The sequence below is a fragment of the Alnus glutinosa genome, chromosome 10, assembly GCF_958979055.1.
Source record: "Alnus glutinosa chromosome 10, dhAlnGlut1.1, whole genome shotgun sequence".
Taxonomy (NCBI): domain Eukaryota; kingdom Viridiplantae; phylum Streptophyta; class Magnoliopsida; order Fagales; family Betulaceae; genus Alnus; species Alnus glutinosa.
Genome location: NC_084895.1, coordinates 9,053,893 through 9,073,053, shown reverse-complemented (window position 1 = coordinate 9,073,053; position 19,161 = coordinate 9,053,893). Strand labels below are relative to the sequence as shown.

General features: G+C 39.9%; 1 protein-coding gene across 1 annotated transcript; it reads right to left on the bottom strand.

The window, feature by feature from the left end:
* Positions 1-1,021: 1,021 nt before the first annotated feature.
* On the bottom strand, positions 1,022-9,906 carry LOC133880407 (uncharacterized). The gene is made up of 5 exons (XM_062319354.1): positions 9,508-9,906; positions 9,273-9,433; positions 8,991-9,021; positions 3,021-3,123; positions 1,022-1,450 (listed from the first exon to the last, which is right to left on the bottom strand). The coding sequence occupies exons 1-5, from the start codon at positions 9,826-9,828 to the stop codon at positions 1,338-1,340; spliced, it is 729 nt and encodes a 242-aa protein (XP_062175338.1). The 5' UTR covers positions 9,829-9,906; the 3' UTR covers positions 1,022-1,337.
* Between the last annotated feature and the right edge of the window lie 9,255 nt (positions 9,907-19,161).

Below are 19,161 nucleotides of genomic sequence, written 5' to 3'. Positions count from 1 at the left end.
GATAGCAGCTTTAGGGTATATGAATAACCGCATCTATATATATAACACAACACAACGCCATTAACATCCACTTATGAATGTGTTATATTTAGACAATTTATGTTATGAATTTTTATTTTATTTTATTTTATTTTTTGTGTTGGATTTGTAATTTATGTTTTTTTAAGTTTGATGGCTTGATTGTTATGCTCATTGAATTATGGAAGAAAAAAAATGTAAGGGTGTTTCTTGTAAGCATTGATTACAATAAATATTCTCAGTTCTATATATTTTCGGTGTTGCATTATATTTTCAAAACAAGCCCAAAAGACTAAAAATTAGTCAAAATTATTTTTACCAGCATTTAAAACAGGCTCATTAACTATTTGCAGATAACAGATAATAACCGTACTTAATAACTGCATGTTGATAGTAAAAAAACATAGCACTGATACGAATATCTAAAAGTGATATCCGCATTTTACGGATTCAGTACGAATATTACAAATAATTACACCCACATCTCCACTCCTAATTTAGGCAAGAGACCTTATTTCCGTGATGGAGGGAGCCTTATTTCCGTGCTAGTTTGGGCAAAGGGCCTTGTTTCCGTGATGGAGAGAGAGCCAAATTTCTTCATGAATAAGACGCAGTGGATCAAAGCAAATTCAAAGTGGAAGTCCGTCAGACAGTGGGTGCAATTGAGAACAATGCTCCAGCCATTACTGTAATGGGCAGTAACGGTAGAGAACGATCCTCCACTTGCATCAGTGGGTCCAAGGATACATTGACATTGAGAAGTGATATTGCACAACTTGTGCACAACACAAGACACATGTTGCAAAGTGCACAACATGTCTGAAGTTAACTTTCTTGCCATTTGGAGTACGCCGTTTGGTTTTGGGTTAAAACCCCCTCAGCAAATCTGGGCCATCCAAGCAAACTATCTCCAACATTTTAATCTTCTTGATGATGCTGTCAGCCTCCTTGACTCTCTGGGCATCAATAAGGTACTATTTTTTTCTGGAAGTGCTCGCACATGTATCACCAATAACAAAATAAATATGATGAAACAACACCAGCCACATAGGACTTTTCTTCATGTTATAGATACAAAATATCTCATTTCATAAATCTTTTTTCTTTTTTTACGAAAATGATATATCATAATTGCTTTCTTTTACACCACCCTCCTTCATCGGATGTAACTACTCAGGGCATGGCATGGAAATAAGTTTGGTGGGCAACATATTTCGTTCAGTTAAAATAAGCTTTCCTACGAAGGCTATGCTGCTAGAGTAGAGTTGGAGAAAAACTGAAGCAAAATTGTCCCTTTGGATAGGTTATTTGCAGTCCTGTTAGTCACTTTCACTTTGGGAGAAATATCTCTCAGCATCAAGTGGCTGCTTCCAGGAGTTTGAATCATCGTGTTCGTCATAAGCATTTCTTCCTCCATTCATCGGTGCAAATGCTGTGATAATAATAATAATAATAATTAAAAAACATAAATGCATTAGCATTGCACCAAAAACATCCCAATTCAAAATGTTTTAAGTCAAAAAGAAAATGTACAAATAGAACAAAGACCATTCATCTATTGGGCAATTAGATGCCTTTTTTTTTTTTTTTCTTTGGGCATGTAATAGTATAGAAGGAAGAAACTACAGAAAGGCACAGGCGTATATCCCAAGCAATTTACAGCACTAAATACACCGAAGTTTGAAGGGAGACTAATTCAGGCATTTAGATGTCACATGATAATGATCAAATTGTTTGTGGCAGCGTGACACTAATTTCTTTAATCAATCCAAAATAAGGAATAAGGTAGCCCCCATTCTCAACACAAAGAACAATGACATGATTCCATTTCTACTCAACTAATATCTTATTTACTATTTCATAATGTAGGCTAAGTGAATTAAGCATAATATAGTGGAAGGTGTGCAGTGAACAAAAATTGCTTTGTTGCAGTTACCAAAATGAAGTCAACTATTAGGGATGCTTTTCCAAAGCTATGACCATAATAGCACCATTCAAGGATATGTAATTATAAACCAGTTCCAATTCAATCAGTGAAACATAGCTTGATAAAACTGGCCAGCCAAATGCTTGCCAGTAACTACTGCTTTCAGACTCAAATCAAGGGCAGTTCTGACTTTTTGTTAGAAGGGCACTACGGTCATTTTGTAAACACTGCAATGGTATTTGAGTCATTTGAAGTCAAACAATAGAGGTGCAATGGTCATTTCGTGATCTCAAATCAAGGGCAAAATGGTCATTTTGAAGGTTCAAAACTCGTGCCACATCTTCTGTCCAAAATACAGTAGAATTTGACGGAAGAGGAAATTAGAACTGAAACTTTAATTTTGGGGATGATTTACAACGATTTAAAGTTTCAGCCTGTAATTAAGAGGAGTGTAGTAGCTTAGAAGAGTTAAGTGTAATTTACCCTAATTAAATAATCAACTTAGTATGTCAGGCCCTTTTAAGTTCAAAACTTTTGATTTTTGCTCATTATAATTTCAGGGCCGATGAAAGAGATATCATTGTACCTTATGTGGATGCTAGACAGCTAGACAACTTATGCTTGAAATCCAGGATTCCTTTTAATTATCTCACCAATGTTTCAGGAGTCTTACATAAGGAGGGACTCTAAACAGAAACAAAAAAGACTTAGGAGGGGAAGTTTCAGCACTAGCTTAAAACCATTTGGTGATAAGTGGGAAGTTCTTCTGACCAGTTATGGGGCTATAGTTAACGCAAGTTGCCAAAAAAATACATATTGCAAACTCACCCACACGATGTCAAGTGGTATTTGAGCTCAAGCACATTTAGCTAGGAAGCTGGAAGACTGACCTTGAGCTTGGACTACTAGCTACAAGTTAGGAAGTTGATAGATAAACCTAGCTCATGCTACTACTTAGACTATTGTTTTCGCTTACAGAAATGGTTTGCTGACTAGGTCCCAATGAGTCAGTGTCACCAAAACATGGAATAAGATTGTGAGCAAGAAAATAAAAGCTCAAGCACATTGTGCGTACCTTTATCTCTCATTCTTTTCTCTCTGTCATATTCAAACTTATCCCGAATTCGGCTGACCATTTCCCGGGTACCACCTTGCATGTTCCTATTGAAACCCTGGTCCTGCATTAAATCCAGTCATTTGTATCGTAATGTCACGCATAAGTAGATTAAACATGAAGTGATCAAAATCTCAATCTGAAATAAAGGATATTTCCAGCACAAAAACACATCTGCGAGTCTCATAGCAGAATTTACAAAACTGAAACTGCACCCTTCTTGCATATATAAGGGTCATACTAGAGATAGATTTTTCCCTTTTCCTCTTTCGAACCATTCTCCTGGAAAAACTAGAAAAGACATGATGGAGAGATTAGGGGCTGAGCACCAACCCCTTAGGCTTGGTATATAGACTAATGGCCATTGGCAGATGGTCTTTTGTACTGACAAATCCAGGGGGTTGGCTACCGGCACGAACCGAACCCATCGGTTTGGTAGGTAGTTGCAGTACCGATCAACCAACCCAATGAGAGAAAGGAAGATCTCAGCGGCCGATACTGTTCTGGAAGCCCTTGCAGTCATGAAGGGAGATCTGATTGCTTTTCAAGAATTGGTTCCACAACCAAGTAGAGCCAAAGTAGAGACGTCAAGCACAAATGATGGAGATGGATGAGCACAGATGATGATAAGTCAACTAATTGCAAATTTTCAAGCCTTTAATCTCAAGCCTATTTTTCAAGTAAGCAACAGCAGCCGCCTCGATGATCTTAAATCACAGCCATGTAAAATGTCTTTTACACGTTACAAACATGCAAATCTTATTCATAAAAAATTAAAAACAAAAAACATGCAAATCTCCCTTGCTCTTGATGATGATGCCCACGCGAATACATTAAATGACAAGCCTAGAAAAAGAAAGAGAAATGCATTAAATCATACAGCTGGGTCTTTTACCCATGTCTTTCACGAAGGGTTTTGCTCAGAAAAAAAAAAAGGCTGTCCTTCACAAAGGATTCTCTCCCTTTGTACTTTGCTCCATCATTGAGCACTACCAACTACAGACTCTCTCTCTATTGCTCTCTAACAAATTTTTCTCTCACTAATATTTTTTTTTCTTGTTTTTCTTAAGAGAATTTTTTTTTTTTTTTGGAGTTGAATTTTATTAGGGAGAAAATGCTGGATCTTAATCTGAGAGTAGGTTCGGTGAACTCGGCCTCGAATTCCATGGAAATGGTGAGGGAGAAGCTTCTACATTTGCAAATATATACTTTTTTTTAAAAAAAATTAAACGACAAATATCATTAAAAGCAAAAGGCGCTCCTAAGTACACAGTAAGTATAAAAAATAAATAAATAAACCCCATGGAGATGATAAAAGAGGAGGACCACAACACCGGATTTTTTTCATCGTCTTGCTAATTCTCATAGAAGAAACAACTTTATCTCCAATCTTTGTATTGAAGGAAGTGTTACATCGGAGCAAGAGATGATAAAAGATTCAATCAATCAACACTATAAGAAGCTATTTCCTGAAACTGCCCCTTGGAGGCCCAAGTTAGATGGTTTGGCGTTTCATGGTCTAGACCCCTTAGATGTGGGTTGGCTCGAGAGACCATTCCAAGAGGAGTAGGTTCTTCAAGCTTTGCATAGCATGGATGAAGACAAAGCTCCGGTCCCCAATGGTCTTTCTATTGCTTTTTACCTTTCCTGTTGGTCTATGGTTAAGGCTGATCTTATGAGTGTCTTTCATAACTTTCACAAGCATAAGAGGTTTGAGAAGAGTCTTAATGCTACTTTTATCGCTCTTATCCCAAAGAAGACTGGCAGCTTGAGGTAAGCGATTTGAGACCTATCAGCCTGGTGGGGAGTTATTATAAGATTTTGGCAAAAGTCCTTGCTGGTAGATTGCAGCAAGTGATTGGAGATCTTATTTCCTATAGCCAAAACGCATTTATTGGGGGAAGGCAAATTCTAGATTCAGTTCTAATAGCCAACGAGTGCTTGGATAGCAGGCTGAGATCAAGTGTTCTTGGTGTTATGTGCAAACTAGATCTGGAAAAGGCTTATGACCGTGTCAATTGGGATTTTCTATATTATGTTTCGAGGCGATGCAGTTTTGGTGCTTGATGGAGAAAGTGGATTTCTGCTTGCATTTCCACAACTCACTTTCTCATCTTGATCAATGGTAGCCCGGACAGTTTTTTCGAGAGTTCCCGAGACCTTCATCAAGGAGACCCTCTCTCGCCTCTTCTCTGTGTTCTAGTCATGGATGCTCTCTAGAGCGATGGTTGGGGGTTTTGTATCAGGTTTTTGAGCTAACAACATCAACGCTTCTTCTCTAGAAGTTTCTCACCTTTTGTTCGCAGATGATACACTTATTATGTGTGATGCAAATAGTAAACATATCCATAATCTAGATCACATTCTCTTGTGTTTTGAGGCCATTTCGGGTTTGAAGATCAATCTCCCAAAATCTGAGTTAGTCGCACTGGGGGAGGTTCCTAATATAAAGGAGCTAGCTGGTATTCTCAGTTGTAGAATTTCTTATTTTCCTATGAAATATCTGGGTCTTCCTCTAGGTGCCCCCTTCAAATCGAGAGCCATTTGGGATGGGGTAGCCGAGAGAACGGAAAAAAGGTTGGCTAGCTAGAAAAAGATCTATTTGTCAAAAGAGAGGGGGGGGGGGGGTGTCTTACGCTCGTCAAGAGCACGTTATCCAACCTTCCTACATACTTTCTTTCCCTCCTGTCGCTACCAGCAAGTATAGCTAGTCAATTGGAGTGCCTCAGAGAGATTTTCTTTGGGATGGTCCAGGCGGGGATCCCAAAATACATCTGGTTAATTGGAAGACAGTTTGCATCCTTGTTTCCAAGGGGGGTTGGGTATTAAAAAGTTGATGGTTTTCAACAAGGCTCTTCTTGGTAAATGGCTTTAGAGATTTGGGCATGAGGAACATTCCTGATGGAGATAAGTGATTAATTCGAAGTATGGGCTCAAGAAGGGGGGTTGGTGCTCAGAGGGAGCTCGAGAGGAATATATATATATATTTTTTGATAAGTAATAAGTCAATCTCATTAAAAGCGTGAGATGCTCCTTAGTACACTGGGAGTATACAAAAAGAATCGCCTAACTAAAAAAACAAGTAAGAAAATCAAGAAAGCTAAAAAAAAAAGGGAACACATAAGCCGTAGTCAAAAGATACAGAGTGTGATAGAAGAAGGATAAAAGTTCCTCAGTGGTCTTTACGTCCTCAAAGATTCGGCTATTTCTTTCTCTCCATAAGCACCAAAAGAGGCAAATGGGCACTATTTTCCACACCGTAGCACTCCTCGACCGGCCCAAAGACCACCAACAAGCAAGCAGATCAATAACCGTCGTGGCATAACCCAAGACAACCCAAAGCGACTGGAAAGAGAGAACCACAAGGCAAAAGCCACATCGCAATGGAAAATGAGATAGTCCACGGACTCCTCCGTCTTCTTGCACATGCAGCATCTGTGTATCACGATAACATAGCGCTTCCTAAGATTGTCCAAGGTGGGGATCTTACCAAGAGCTGCCGTCCACGAAAAGAAGGCCGCCCTCGAGGGGGCTTGGGTCCGCCACACACACTTCTAGGGAAAGCGAGCACCTATAGTACGAGTCAAGGAGGGAAAAAAAAGTCTTGGCCTTGAAAATGACTTTTTTGGAAGGGACCCACAGAAGCTTGTCTTCGCCGCCTCTTCTGACTATACCAAAATGAAGCATGTAGAAGAAAGAAGCAAAAACATTCACCTCCCAATCATGCGCTTCTCTAGTAAAGTTCACATTCCACTGGTTTGAACCATCCAAGAACTTTAGGTTATTTGCAACAGAGAAGTCCTTCGCAACGGCTATACCAAACAAGGCTGGAAAAGCTATCTTGAGAGGCATATTCTCGACCCACAAATCGTGCCAAAAGCTAATCCTGGTTCCATTTCCCACTTCGAATGTAGTGTAACCTGAAAATGTCTCCCAACCTTTTCTAACATTTTTCCATAATCCCACCCCGAAAGCTCCTGTAGGAACATGAGAGCACCATCCGCCCCATAAACAGCCGAATTTGGAATCCACCACAGTTCTCCACCAAGAATCTCTCTCAATACCAAAGCGCCACAGCCATTTACCTAGAAGAGCGCGGTTGAACATTCTTAAGTTACGGATACCCAACCCTCCCTCAGAGATTGGGAACCAAACCTTGGCCTAGCTAACAAGATGATATTTAAATTTATCACCAATCCCTCCCCATAGAAAGTCTTGTTGGAGCTTCTCAATGCGATAAGCCACACTAGCAGGGATGGGGAAGAGGGACAAAAAGTACGTAAGTAGGTTGGAAAGTGTGCTCTTAATAAGGATGACCTTGTCGCCTTTGGAAAGATACATTTGTTTCCAACTGGCCAACTAGCCAACCGATGCTCCATCTTTTCTACAATGACATCCCAAATAGACTTTGCCTTGTAAGAAGCCCCTAGCAAGAGGCCAAGGTACTTCAAGGGTAAAGAGAAGGTCCCACAACCTAGAATGGCAATCAACTCACCCATGTTGTCCACATTATCCACAGGAAACCGAAGAGAGTGCTATACACCAAAACAGGAAAAACGCACAGAAGAAATACAATGTGTATCCAATTCTGTCATGTCTCTCTAAAGCCACACATCCAAATAAGTAAAATAAGAACTCCTAGTTAACATGATCGTAGGCATTCTCAATATCCAATTTGCCAAAAATACCTAGCTCAGCAGATCTAATCCTACTATCCAGGCATTCATTTGCTATAAGAACATAATCTAGGATTGCCTACTCAGAACAAAAGCATTTTGGGGCTTCAAAATGATCTTCTCTACAACCATTTTTCAATCTAGTGGCTAGAACTTTGACAATTATCTTGTATACTCCACTTACTAAGCTGATTAGTCGAAATCTTTAATATCAACAGCTTTGAGTTTCTACGGAATAAGAGCAATGAAAGTATCATTGAGGTTTTCTTCAAACTTGCTACTAGCATGGAACTCATGAAACACCCTAATAGCATCTTCTTTAACCACATCCCAACAAGTTTGAAAGAAAGCCATAGTGAAACCATCAGGTTGGGCACCTTATCTCTATTCATACCTTTCACCACCTACAGAACCTCACTTTCCTGAAACGGACACTCTAACCAAATGGCCTCTTGCTCATCAATGGAATCAAATGCATGGCCATCTAGTTTGTGCCGCCAACTAAATTGTTCTAAAAAACGATCTGTTATAGAAATGCACAATGTACTCCCTGATCACAAGTTGATCCGAAGTAACAAAACAAGCCCCAAAGTGAAACCCCCACCCTCACCCTTGAAACCCACCAAAGTACAAGGCACCCACAACAACACCATCGCAACCTCAGAAAACAGACATAGCCCTCTTGCCTTTGCCACGGCTAGAAAACTAACTTATGAATATTGAGATAATAAGCATGCTAACACCCCCAAATTATGGATTCAAGTTTTATTCGGAATTTGAACACAAAAATTAAATCAAAGATAATTTTATTATCAATATTAAACGAATACAACAGCAGTTGACGCCATGAAATTTAATGATATCATCTATTCTGCTCCTTCATTTCCACATAATTTGTATTTGACTATCAAGAATGAAGAAGAAGTTGAGTAGTCTTGAAGCTGCTGTAAAGAAGGTCTATCCTCCAAGACATTATGCCTAATGTTTTCATAATAGTGTACAGTGGTACCCAGATAAAGCCATCGTCAACACTATATCCGAATGTGCTTTCAATTAAAACCTGTTGACCCAATCTCAAGTTTCTTAACTTCTATCAGCTTCATAGTCGACCCGTGGTTCTATCGCACTCTATAGCAGATAAGTCCTGTAATGAATTCAATTCCCCATTCCAATTCCTACCCTTTTTTATAAATTTTTTTTTATGATATTTCTGAAGCAAACAAGACGACATATAGAAGTCAAACCAAACCCATACCTTCATTGGCTCAGCAGCAGATCGCCTGCTCCTGAAAAAGAATCAAAAGAAGGTAAAATTAAGTGTCCATTGTCAACATTACATACTCCTACTGCAAACTAATCGGGAGTTATTTACTAAAATATTAGAAAACATAACCGAGTTTTCTAAGAGCACAAAATACACAACATGGGCCGCAATATGAGTTGCATCATCAATCAGTGAAGTACAGTTGTCTAAAATGTTGCAGAGGAAAAATAAGCATATTCTGATAATTCAGCCGTAGAAAGTGAAAAGGAAAACCTGTGTGGGGAAAAATCCTGGTCATCATCTTCAGCAGAGTCGTAGTTGGCATGATCTAGCGCGAGTCTCTTTGAGTAGCCTTCATCCCAGTACAGCCTCTCCCAGTTTTCTCTAAGCTCATTATACAATTCCATGTACTTCTTGCACCAAGGCTCGTGCTCCTTTATACAACAATAACTTAGAAAATGAAAGAAAGTAGATTATGCCTTAAAAATGAGAGGAATTGAGGACCAACCGATTCCTTGAGGACGAGGCGAGTGCGGCGCATGAACTGCTCGCGCAGCTGCTTGCGGCGCTTGTTAGGGATGTTGTCCCTGGGTATCACGAACCGCTCGCGTGGAGGCACGTGATCCCCGATCTCGTGCATCTCGCCGTCCACTATCCACCACTCCGACTTCTCCTCCCCCTTCTTCGCCAGGGACGGCGACATGGTCCGCCGCCGCCGCCGCCCTGAAGATGGGCCCGCCTCGGTCCTGGCCCACCGGAGATGCTGGGCCGCGGAGCGTAGGTATGGAGCGAAGGCCTCCACTCGTTTGGTGAGGGAGAGCGTGGTCATCGTCGTTGCTCGCTAGGTACAGTATTTTTTTTTTTTTTACCATATTGCTCGCCAGAAGCCGGGTACTACCGGTGTATCTGTGTTGTGCATAATTTCCAAATAATTTCGTAAAGACAGAATTCCCTACAAAATTTTGTAATAACCCATATATAAGATTGATATGTGTCTCTTGATATGTGAGAAGCACATATTGTTTTAATAGCATGTATTTCTCACACTTTTTTTTAATAGCATTAATAAAAAAACATGTAGAAATATATCACTCTTATATATGGATTGTATAAAATTTTTTACAAACTAATTTGTAAGAAATTTCTGTCTATTTTGTAAGGCGTGCATGCCGACGGAAACGGTTGTTATTGGCATCAATGGGCTTTTTTAATTATAGGTGAGATTTAAGTATTTTAGAGCATCTTTTATTGAGATATTTTTATCATATTAGTTTTCGACAGATTTGTTATTTAGTTTTTCTTTCTGTTATACAGTTAGTTTTTAACTGATATTAGTTGAACAGTTAGATTAACTTTAGTATAAATATCTTTCTCTCAGTTGTAATTCATTATGTACCTTTACTGAGTTTAATAAGAATTTCAGTACATTCAACTCTTTCTTTTCTCCAAACTTTTCTCGCATATCTCTCTCTCTGAAAATCAATATGGTATCAGAGCAGCCATCCATGGCGTCTGGCTCATTCTCTTTTGCGTTCTCTGATTCTTCCAGTCCTTATTATCTTCATCACGGGGACAGTCCCGGTTCCGTCTTGGTTTCTCAAGTTCTTCAAGGCGACAACTATCACACTTGGAGCCGTTCCATGATCATGGCTTTAATAGCCAAAAATAAGCTCAAGTTTATTGATGGATCGATCAAGAAACCATCTGCTGAGCTTGAAGATGAATTTCATGCCTGGAATCGCAGCAATAATATGGTTTTGTCCTGGATTTTGAATTCTGTGTCCAAGGATATTGCCACGAGTGTGATTTACATCAACTCGGCCGAAGATATGTGAAACGATTTGAAGGATCGTTTTTCACAGAAAAATGGCCCTCGAATCTTCCTATTGCAGAAAGCGATTTCCTCGCATTCACAACAAAACCTTACTGTCAGTGAGTATTTTACCCAACTCAAGGGGCTTTGGGACGAATTGATCAATTATCGGCCAATTCCACAGTGTTCCTGTGATAAACCTAAAATTCTTGCTGATCATTCGCATCAAGATTATGTTTTTCAGTTTCTCATGGGACTGAATGAAAGTTTTGCTCAGATCCGTGGGCAGATCCTCCTCATTGATCCATTACCTTCGATCAATAAGATATTTTCTTTGGTTATTCAAGAGGAAAGGCAGCGTGAGATTTCTGTTCATCCTGTTCAAGTGGAGACTGCTGCACTGATGACTAGAGCTTCATCACAATATCAGAATCAGCAACATCACAATGGCAAATCTCGTAAGGACAGGCCTTTGTGTACTCATTGTGGTCTGCTCGGCCACACAATGGAAAAATGTTATAAATTGCATGGGTACCCCCCAGGGTACAAGTTCAACAAGAACAAGCCGAATACCATTTCAGCAAATCTGTTTCTAATTCTGATTCTTTATCTTTTAATCCTACTGTTTTACCAGTTCCCTTTTCTGAATCTACAGAGTCTAGTTCTCCTCACATTGTACCATCCTTTTCTCCTCAGTCTACTGATAATACTCAGCCTATTGATATTGTTTCTTCAGATGTTCATCATCTTCCTCCAGATACTGTTTCTGGTCCTATTGATATTCCTTCTACAGATATTGTTCCTTCTCGAAAGTCTACTCGTGCTAAATGTAGACCAGGTTTTTTGCAAGACTACCATTGCCAACTTGCTACTTACCCATCCTCTTCATCTTCTTCTAACAAATCAGGTATTCCTTACTCTCTTTCTTCTTGTCTTGCTTATCATAAACTTTCTTCTAAACACAAACACTTTTGTCTTAGTATTTCTTCACATGTTGAACCCAAATTTTTTCATCAAGCAGTGAAATCTCAGCAATGGATAGATGCTATGCATGCTGAGATTTCTGCTCTTGAGCTTAACAATACTTGGACAATCGTTGATTTGCCTTCTCATAAGCAGCCTATTGGTTGTAAATGGGTTTATAAACTCAAATATAAAGCTGATGGTTCTATAGAACGTTACAAGGCTAGGCTTGTTGCCAAGGGGTACACCCAATGCAAAGGTCTAGACTATTATGACACTTTTTCACCAGTGGCTAAACTCACCACTGTCCGCATTTTACTGGCTGTTGCTGCATCTAAAAATTGGTTTCTTCACCAATTAGATGTAAACAATGCATTTTTGCATGGTGATTTACATGAAGAGGTCTACATGACTCTTCCTCCCGGTTTTGATTGTAAAGGGAATTTACTATCTGCTGGTTGTTCTTCAAACAGAGAGTCTTCTAAAGTTTGTAAATTGACTAAGTCCTTATACGGCTTAAAGCAGGCTTCTAGACAGTGGTTCTCAAAATTTTCAACCACTTTGCTCAATTCTGGATTTTCTCAATCCCGTTCTGATTACTCTTTGTTTACCCGGGTTCAAGGTTCTTCTTTTGTGGTTTTGTTGGTATATGTTGACGATATTATATTGGCTAGTAATGATTCTCAGGCCATTTCTCAGTTGACTGATTTTTTAAACACTCAGTTTAAGTTGAAAGACCTTGGTCCTCTCAAGTTTTTTCTTGGTTTAGAAGTTGCTCGGAATACTCAAGGTATTTCTGTTTCCCAACGTAAATATGCCTTGGAGATCATTGATGATTGTGGATTACTTGCCTCCAAGCCTGCAAAATTTCCTATGGAATCCAACTTGAAGTTGTCTCAATCTGATGGTGTTTTACTTGAGGATCCCTCGGTCTATCGTCGGTTAGTTGGTCGTCTTCTATATTTGACCATAACCCGGCCTGACATTTCTTATGCTGTCCAGAAACTCAGCCAGTTCATGGCTCATCTTCGTCAAACTCATCTTGATGCCGCCTATAGAGTTTTACGTTATCTTAAAGGTTCTCCTGGTCAAGGCCTTTTCTTTTCTGCTGCATCTGAACTTCATTTAAAGGCTTTTTGTGATTCGGATTGGGCAGGTTGTCCGGATACACGTCGTTCTATCACAGGATTTTGTGTTTTCTTAGGTGATTCTCTCATTTCTTGGAAATCTAAGAAACAACACATCGTTTCTCGGTCTTCAGCTGAGGCAGAGTACCGGTCCATGGCCTCCACTGCATGTGAAATCGTTTGGCTTCTTGCTTTGCTTAAGGATTTTAAGATTGAGCATCCACAGGCTGCATTGCTTTTTTGTGACAGCAAGGCTGCCCTCCATATTGCAGCAAATCCAGTTTTTCATGAAAGAACCAAGCACATCGAGCTTGACTGTCATTTTGTACGAGATAAGATTCAAGATGGCATTATACGTACTCTCCACATCAACACTCAGCATCAGATTGCTGATATCTTCACAAAAGCTTTAGCTTGGGGTCCTTTTCAGCTGCTTAAGTCCAAGATGAATGTCCATGATATATTCCCTTCATCTTGAGGGGGGGTATTGAGATATTTTTATCAGATTAGTTTTCGACAGATTTGTTATTTAGTTTTTCTTTCTGTTATACAGTTAGTTTTTAACTGATATTAGTTGAACAGTTAGATTAACTTTAGTATAAATATCTTTCTCTCAGTTGTAATTCATTATGTACCTTTACTGAGTTTAATAAGAATTTCAGTACATTCAACTCTTTCTTTTCTCCAAACTTTTCTCGCATATCTCTCTCTCTGAAAATCAATATCTTTAACCGAAATAGGTAAATGGTTCTCATTTTTCTTCTCCAATAGAATAGGTAAAATAATTTTTTTTCTTTCTAGTGTAAATAGTAAATAGGTAGAATAAATATATTGCCTTCCTTCTATGTTTTTTCTCTCTGAAAACACGATAGAGGTGAAGCTCTTGTCCTCCGATCCTCCCATAAGGGCTTGGAGTTGTATTTTGTCTTTGTTGTCTCTTCTTGAAGAGGAGTGTTCCTCTCGGTTTCCAGCATGGCGGAGGAGTTATCAAAAAGGTGGGGAAAATTCTCCCTCAATGAGGATGAGAATGCTGGGGTGGCTTTGGATGTTGCTGAAATTGCACCAATGGTGCATAAGGGGCAAGTGTGCTTGGTTGGTAAGATTTTGGTAGACCGGATTATGCCGAAAGATGATTTTTGGGCTCCGTTGATTAGAATCTAGCGTCCTGTGGGAATAGTTACGTTTCAAATTATTGGCAGTAATATGTTTATAGTAGAGTTTAAGGAAGTCTGTGACAAGAACATAATATTGGAGGGTCGCCCATGGATTTTTGATGGCAACTTTATTGCTCTGGCTAAATTTGATGGCCTCACACCGCTGGCGGCAATGCAGTTTGAGCATGCATCCTTTTGGATGCACATGTATAACCTTCCATTGGCGTGTATAGGGAAGACCACAGTGCAAAAAAATTGGGGCTTCCATTGGTGTTGTGGAGGACGTTGATGTACATGATGACGATTCGGGATGGCGTGAATACCTCAAAGTTAAAATCAAAGTGGACCTTAGGAAGCCATTGGCACGAGGAAGAATGTTACATGTTCCTGGCAGGTCCTTATGGATAGCTTTCAAATATGAAAAGCTACCTAAGTTCTGTTATAAGACTCCCTTAAAGGTACATCTTTTCCTTCTCTGACTTTTTGCTTCTAGAAAATCTAGACAAGAGAAAAGGTTTTTGATAAAATTGCCAAATTGACCAGATACTAGTTGAACTTATAACCTAAAAATTCTGGCATTCTCTCTAGGTTGCAGCATCAATAGAATCAAGCAGTAACTCTTCAGTTTTCTGTGCTATATGCTTATATTCACTGCTTATGTGCTGAATTTGCAATATACGTGCAAGTAAAATTGTACCCTGTCCTTCATGGTACAAGTAAAACAATTAGGTACTGCATCTTAGAGGGAGTGTATCAGATGAGGGTGGCTACGCCCTAGTAAGATAAAGTTTGATTTTTGACCAATTTTTCATTGATTTTCTCTCTTGTTTGAAAAATCTGGTTGCTTTTTGTCATATCAGTGAATTTCATACTTTATTAAGAAAGTCTTCACACACACACGCATTGCATGAGTTGAGTAATCTATTTAAAATTTCTATCTGCAAGAAAATTTGTGCTCATTGAATGCTTAACTCTCATTTATATCTTTACATATTTTTGCAATGCTATTTGACCGTTTTAACAGTTGATTATGCATACGTGTTCTGAAGCTAACTTTAGGAAAAAAAAATATTTTTCTACAAATTTTCCTCAAATTTCAGATTTTCAGTGTGTAGCATCCGGACGGACCTATTCTTATGTCCGGACGAGCGCAGTCTCGCCGTTCGCTGTCCTAGCAGTAGCCGTTCGGATGTTTAAGTGACTCATCCGGACAGGATCTCTACAGGTTTAAAACTTGCGTCTCTTTCTCTTCCATACACACATCTTTGCATTTTTTATTGATTTGTCATGGCATGTTGTGTATTTTTCTCGTGGATTTCTCTCGAGATTTTGGCATTCTTTGCACATCTCTTCTCATCCCATGATCTTTATTGTGTCTTCCATTATTCTTTTAAATTTTTGTGCTTTTAGAATATTGGAATATTTGTTGGGATATTTTCTTGAGATAGTGTGCATGAAAATCCTATTCTGTTTGTGTGTTTGGTTGATATTGAAATATCTGGGTCATTTGGATTGCGATCTTTGTTTTTGTAATTCTCGGGCATCCAATTGACAGCTGTCTTAAATACTACATTATTTTTGGAACTAACAGGATCTAATGGTATTTTTGGAGATATTTCTGGTTGGTTTTTGTTCAGGATTACGACATCCAGTGGCTCCCAGCACAGTGTTTGACAAATGCATCCTTTGGAAAATCAATTTTGTTTGAGGTCATGTGTTCAAAATTTCCAAAGGTCTCAGGATTTAAGATGAGCTTTTTCCCCCAGCTCATGTATAGCCTTGCGTAGCATCTCCCTCAAATATGCATCAGTTAGAGATTCAGTGGTGAATCTCCTCATTTATCTTGCGGACCAGTTGCTTAGAGGATGTCAATCTACGGATAACCAGTTTCAGGCTTTGCAAAATGAAGAGATTGAAGGTTTTCAATCCATGGTTCTCGGCTTCCTGAGCTAGAAGTCGAAGTAGTACAAATCCAGCTTTCTATACGGATTTCTCTCATTACTTGATTTCAGTGGATCAACAGGATTTGATACTTGGAGGATTTATGTTCCTCTTTTTTGGGCCACTTGCAGACATTTCTCTATTTTCTTATTGTTTAGGATTTTAGAACGCTTTTGTCTGTGGATATTATTACTCTATTTACTCTTGTACTTCTGAGACCTTGAGGGGGAGTAATTGTTGTGTGATTTTTCTTATTACTCTGTTTTACCCTTTGTCCCTTTGTGACAAAAAGGGGGAGTAAGTTTTATTTGAATCGGGAATGTATTTCCAAACCGGTCAAGTGATTTTTGTCTCAGAATGGCCAAAGGGGGAGTTTGTTAGGTTGTAATTGGCTTCATTATGGTTTGACAAAATCACTTGTATGTAAAGATGCTTTTAACAGGGATTTCACTATTCAGAGTACCTCTAGAAGAGTCTGCACTACTTGCAAGTCAAAAGAATTCTGGTTCCCTGTCAGCCGTCCGGACGACGTGTCATCCCATCCGGACGCTCATCTGTCCACTATTCCATTTGTCCGGACGACGTGCCATACCGTCTGGACGCCGACAGACCAAGCATCATCCGTCCGGACGGCGTGGATTTCCGTTCGGACCCTTCAATGTATCGAGAATCTTCTGTTCCAGCTTGCATCCATCCGGAGAACTCAGCAGCCCGTCCGGAAGACGCCCAGTGATCGATCAGTTTCAGATTTTCTTTCCAAGTTCATATAAGGGAAGATTGCTGCAACCGTCCGGACGACATGGATTCTCGTCCGAACGCGCTCATACATAAGGCAAGAATCGCAATTCAAATTCAACCGTCCGAACGTCTGTCAGCATGGTCTAGACACGCGTTCAACAAATATGGAAATTGGGGATTCAATTTCAACCGTTCGGACGCCTGCCTCTCATGGTCCGGACGCGCCCTTATCAGATATGGAAATTGCGTGTTGAAGATTAACCGTCCGGACGGCCATCCCCCATGGTTTGGATGCCCAAAGCCTTATATGGAAGTTACTTGCAGCGGACGTGCGACCGTCCGGACGACAGTGCCTCACCGTCCGGACGCGGCTCTTAAACAGGAAAGATTTCCAGCGAAAATCTCAAAAATTCTGGTCGTACAGTTGTCCGTCCGGAAGGCCCATGTCCACTGTCTGGACGGCACCCGTATATTTCACAGCAGTCGCCCATTTGAACCTCTGCCTATAAATAGAGGCTCCTGGTCATTGAAAACTGCAAGAATTCGGTATTGAATTCCACTAGAGCTTAGAGAGTATTTTGTGAGAATATTGGAGCTGATTTGTTCTCTCTCAAGCCATTGCAAGTGTGTTGTTGCTGCGCTACAGCTGAAGTCTATCTTAGTGGTCAGCCCTAAGATAAAGGATTCCATTGAAGACCCTTTCAGGTAGGAGACCTGGTTGGGAAGCATTCGTGTTAGGTTACACGTTAGAGAGCAAGGTACGACCACTGCATCAGGGGTATGTGAGTGTTACTGCTTTGTATCTAGCTTTGTCTTCTGAATAGTGGATATCCTGGGTTTGGCTGCCCCGGAGTGGTTTTTCTCTTAATTGAGTTTCCACTTCGTCAACAAAATATCTGTCTTTTTTAATTCCACATTGTGATATTTTGTTGCACACTATTGCACACACTTGTTATTTATTTTTAGAAATCAATTCCATTTTTCACTATTGAATGGAGAAGGCTGATGAGGATCCTTGGAGGATATGAACAAGCTTCTGGTCAGAAACTTAATGTTCAGAAGACATCAATGTTTTTCAGTCGCAATACAAGTTGGGAAATAAGAAAGGAGATCTTACAATTGTCTGGGCTAACAGAAACGCTCATAATTGATGCTTACCTAGGTCTGCCTACCTTTATAGGTAAATCAAGGGCCCAAGCTTTCCAGTACATCAAGGAGAAGGTGATCAACAGATTGTCTAATTGGAAGGTATAGTTTCTATACCAGGCAGGTAAAGAAGAATTGGTGAAAGTTGTGGTTCAAGCCATTCCTACTTACTGTATGAGTGTGTTTCAATTACCCGTTTCTTTGTGTAAGGAGCTCAATGCATTGATGCAAAGTTTTTGGTGGAATTACATGTCTAAGTCGTCTAGAATTCACTGAATGAGCTGGGAAAAAATGAGTAAATTAAAATCGGAAGATGGCCTAGGATTCAGGGATTTGGTCCTCTTCAACAAGGCCCTTCTAGCCAAGCAAGGATGGCGTATTATCCAGAATCCGGACTCCTTAATATCTTGACTCCTTCAGGCAAAATACCATCCTACCTCCACTTTTATGGAAACTCAGGTTGGGTCTCAAACCTCTTTCGTTTGGAGGAGTATATGTAGTGCAAGGGAATTACTGGAACATGGCTTGCTATAGAGGGTGGGAGATGGTCGATCAATCAATATATGGAAGGCGCGTTGGTTGCCAACCTCTATTACTTACACTATCTAGTCCACTCCTCGGCTCCTCGGACAGCAATCAGTACTGGGGGATTTAATTGACCACGAGCATGGTGTCTGGAAGGAAGATCACATCAGGGAAGTGTTTATGCAGGAAGAAACAAATGTTATCATAAATATCCCTCTGAGCCCTTGTCTCCCCCCGAACAGGTTGATATGGAAGGACATTAAAGATGGAAATTTTATAGTCAGGAGTGCATATCACTTGGGACATAGTTTAAATGATATGTTTAGTGGACAGAGGTCTTTGGGGGTCAATGATCAAGGGTTGTGGAAGTTTCTATGGAGTCTAAGGGTCCCGAACTAGGTGAAGGTCTTCACATGGCGGGCATGTCATGAGATCCTTCCAACTCGGGCAAACTTGTTAAGGCAAAAAGTGATTGAGGATGACCTGTGCCCGTTGTGTAAAATAGACCAAGAAACTGCCATTCATGTTACTTGGACATGCCCTGCGGCTCAAGATGTATGGTGGGGGTCAAAGTCATGCTTCTAGAAGTGTAGGTCGGGCTATATTTCTTTTATATCCCTGTTTGAGGATTTCATGCAGCACTTCTCAAAGGAAAATATGGAGTTGATGAGTATCATAGCCCGGAGGTTGTGGCTTCGAAGAAACTCTTTTATATTTGAAGAAGTTTTCTTAAATCCTTCCGAGGTGTTTGCAGA

What these genes read in the sequence shown, in the direction of transcription:
- LOC133880407 (XM_062319354.1), bottom strand. Translation starts at nt 9,828, where the DNA reads ATGACCACGCTCTCCCTCACCAAACGAGTGGAGGCCTTCGCTCCATAC. An exon ending in GCCTCGTCCTCAAGGAATCG is followed by an intron (nt 9,434 to 9,507) that starts GTTGGTCCTCAA and finishes TGTTGTATAAAG; the next exon opens with GAGCACGAGCCTTGGTGCAA. An exon ending in CAGGATTTTTCCCCACACAG is followed by an intron (nt 9,022 to 9,272) that starts GTTTTCCTTTTC and finishes ATTCTTTTTCAG; the next exon opens with GAGCAGGCGATCTGCTGCTG.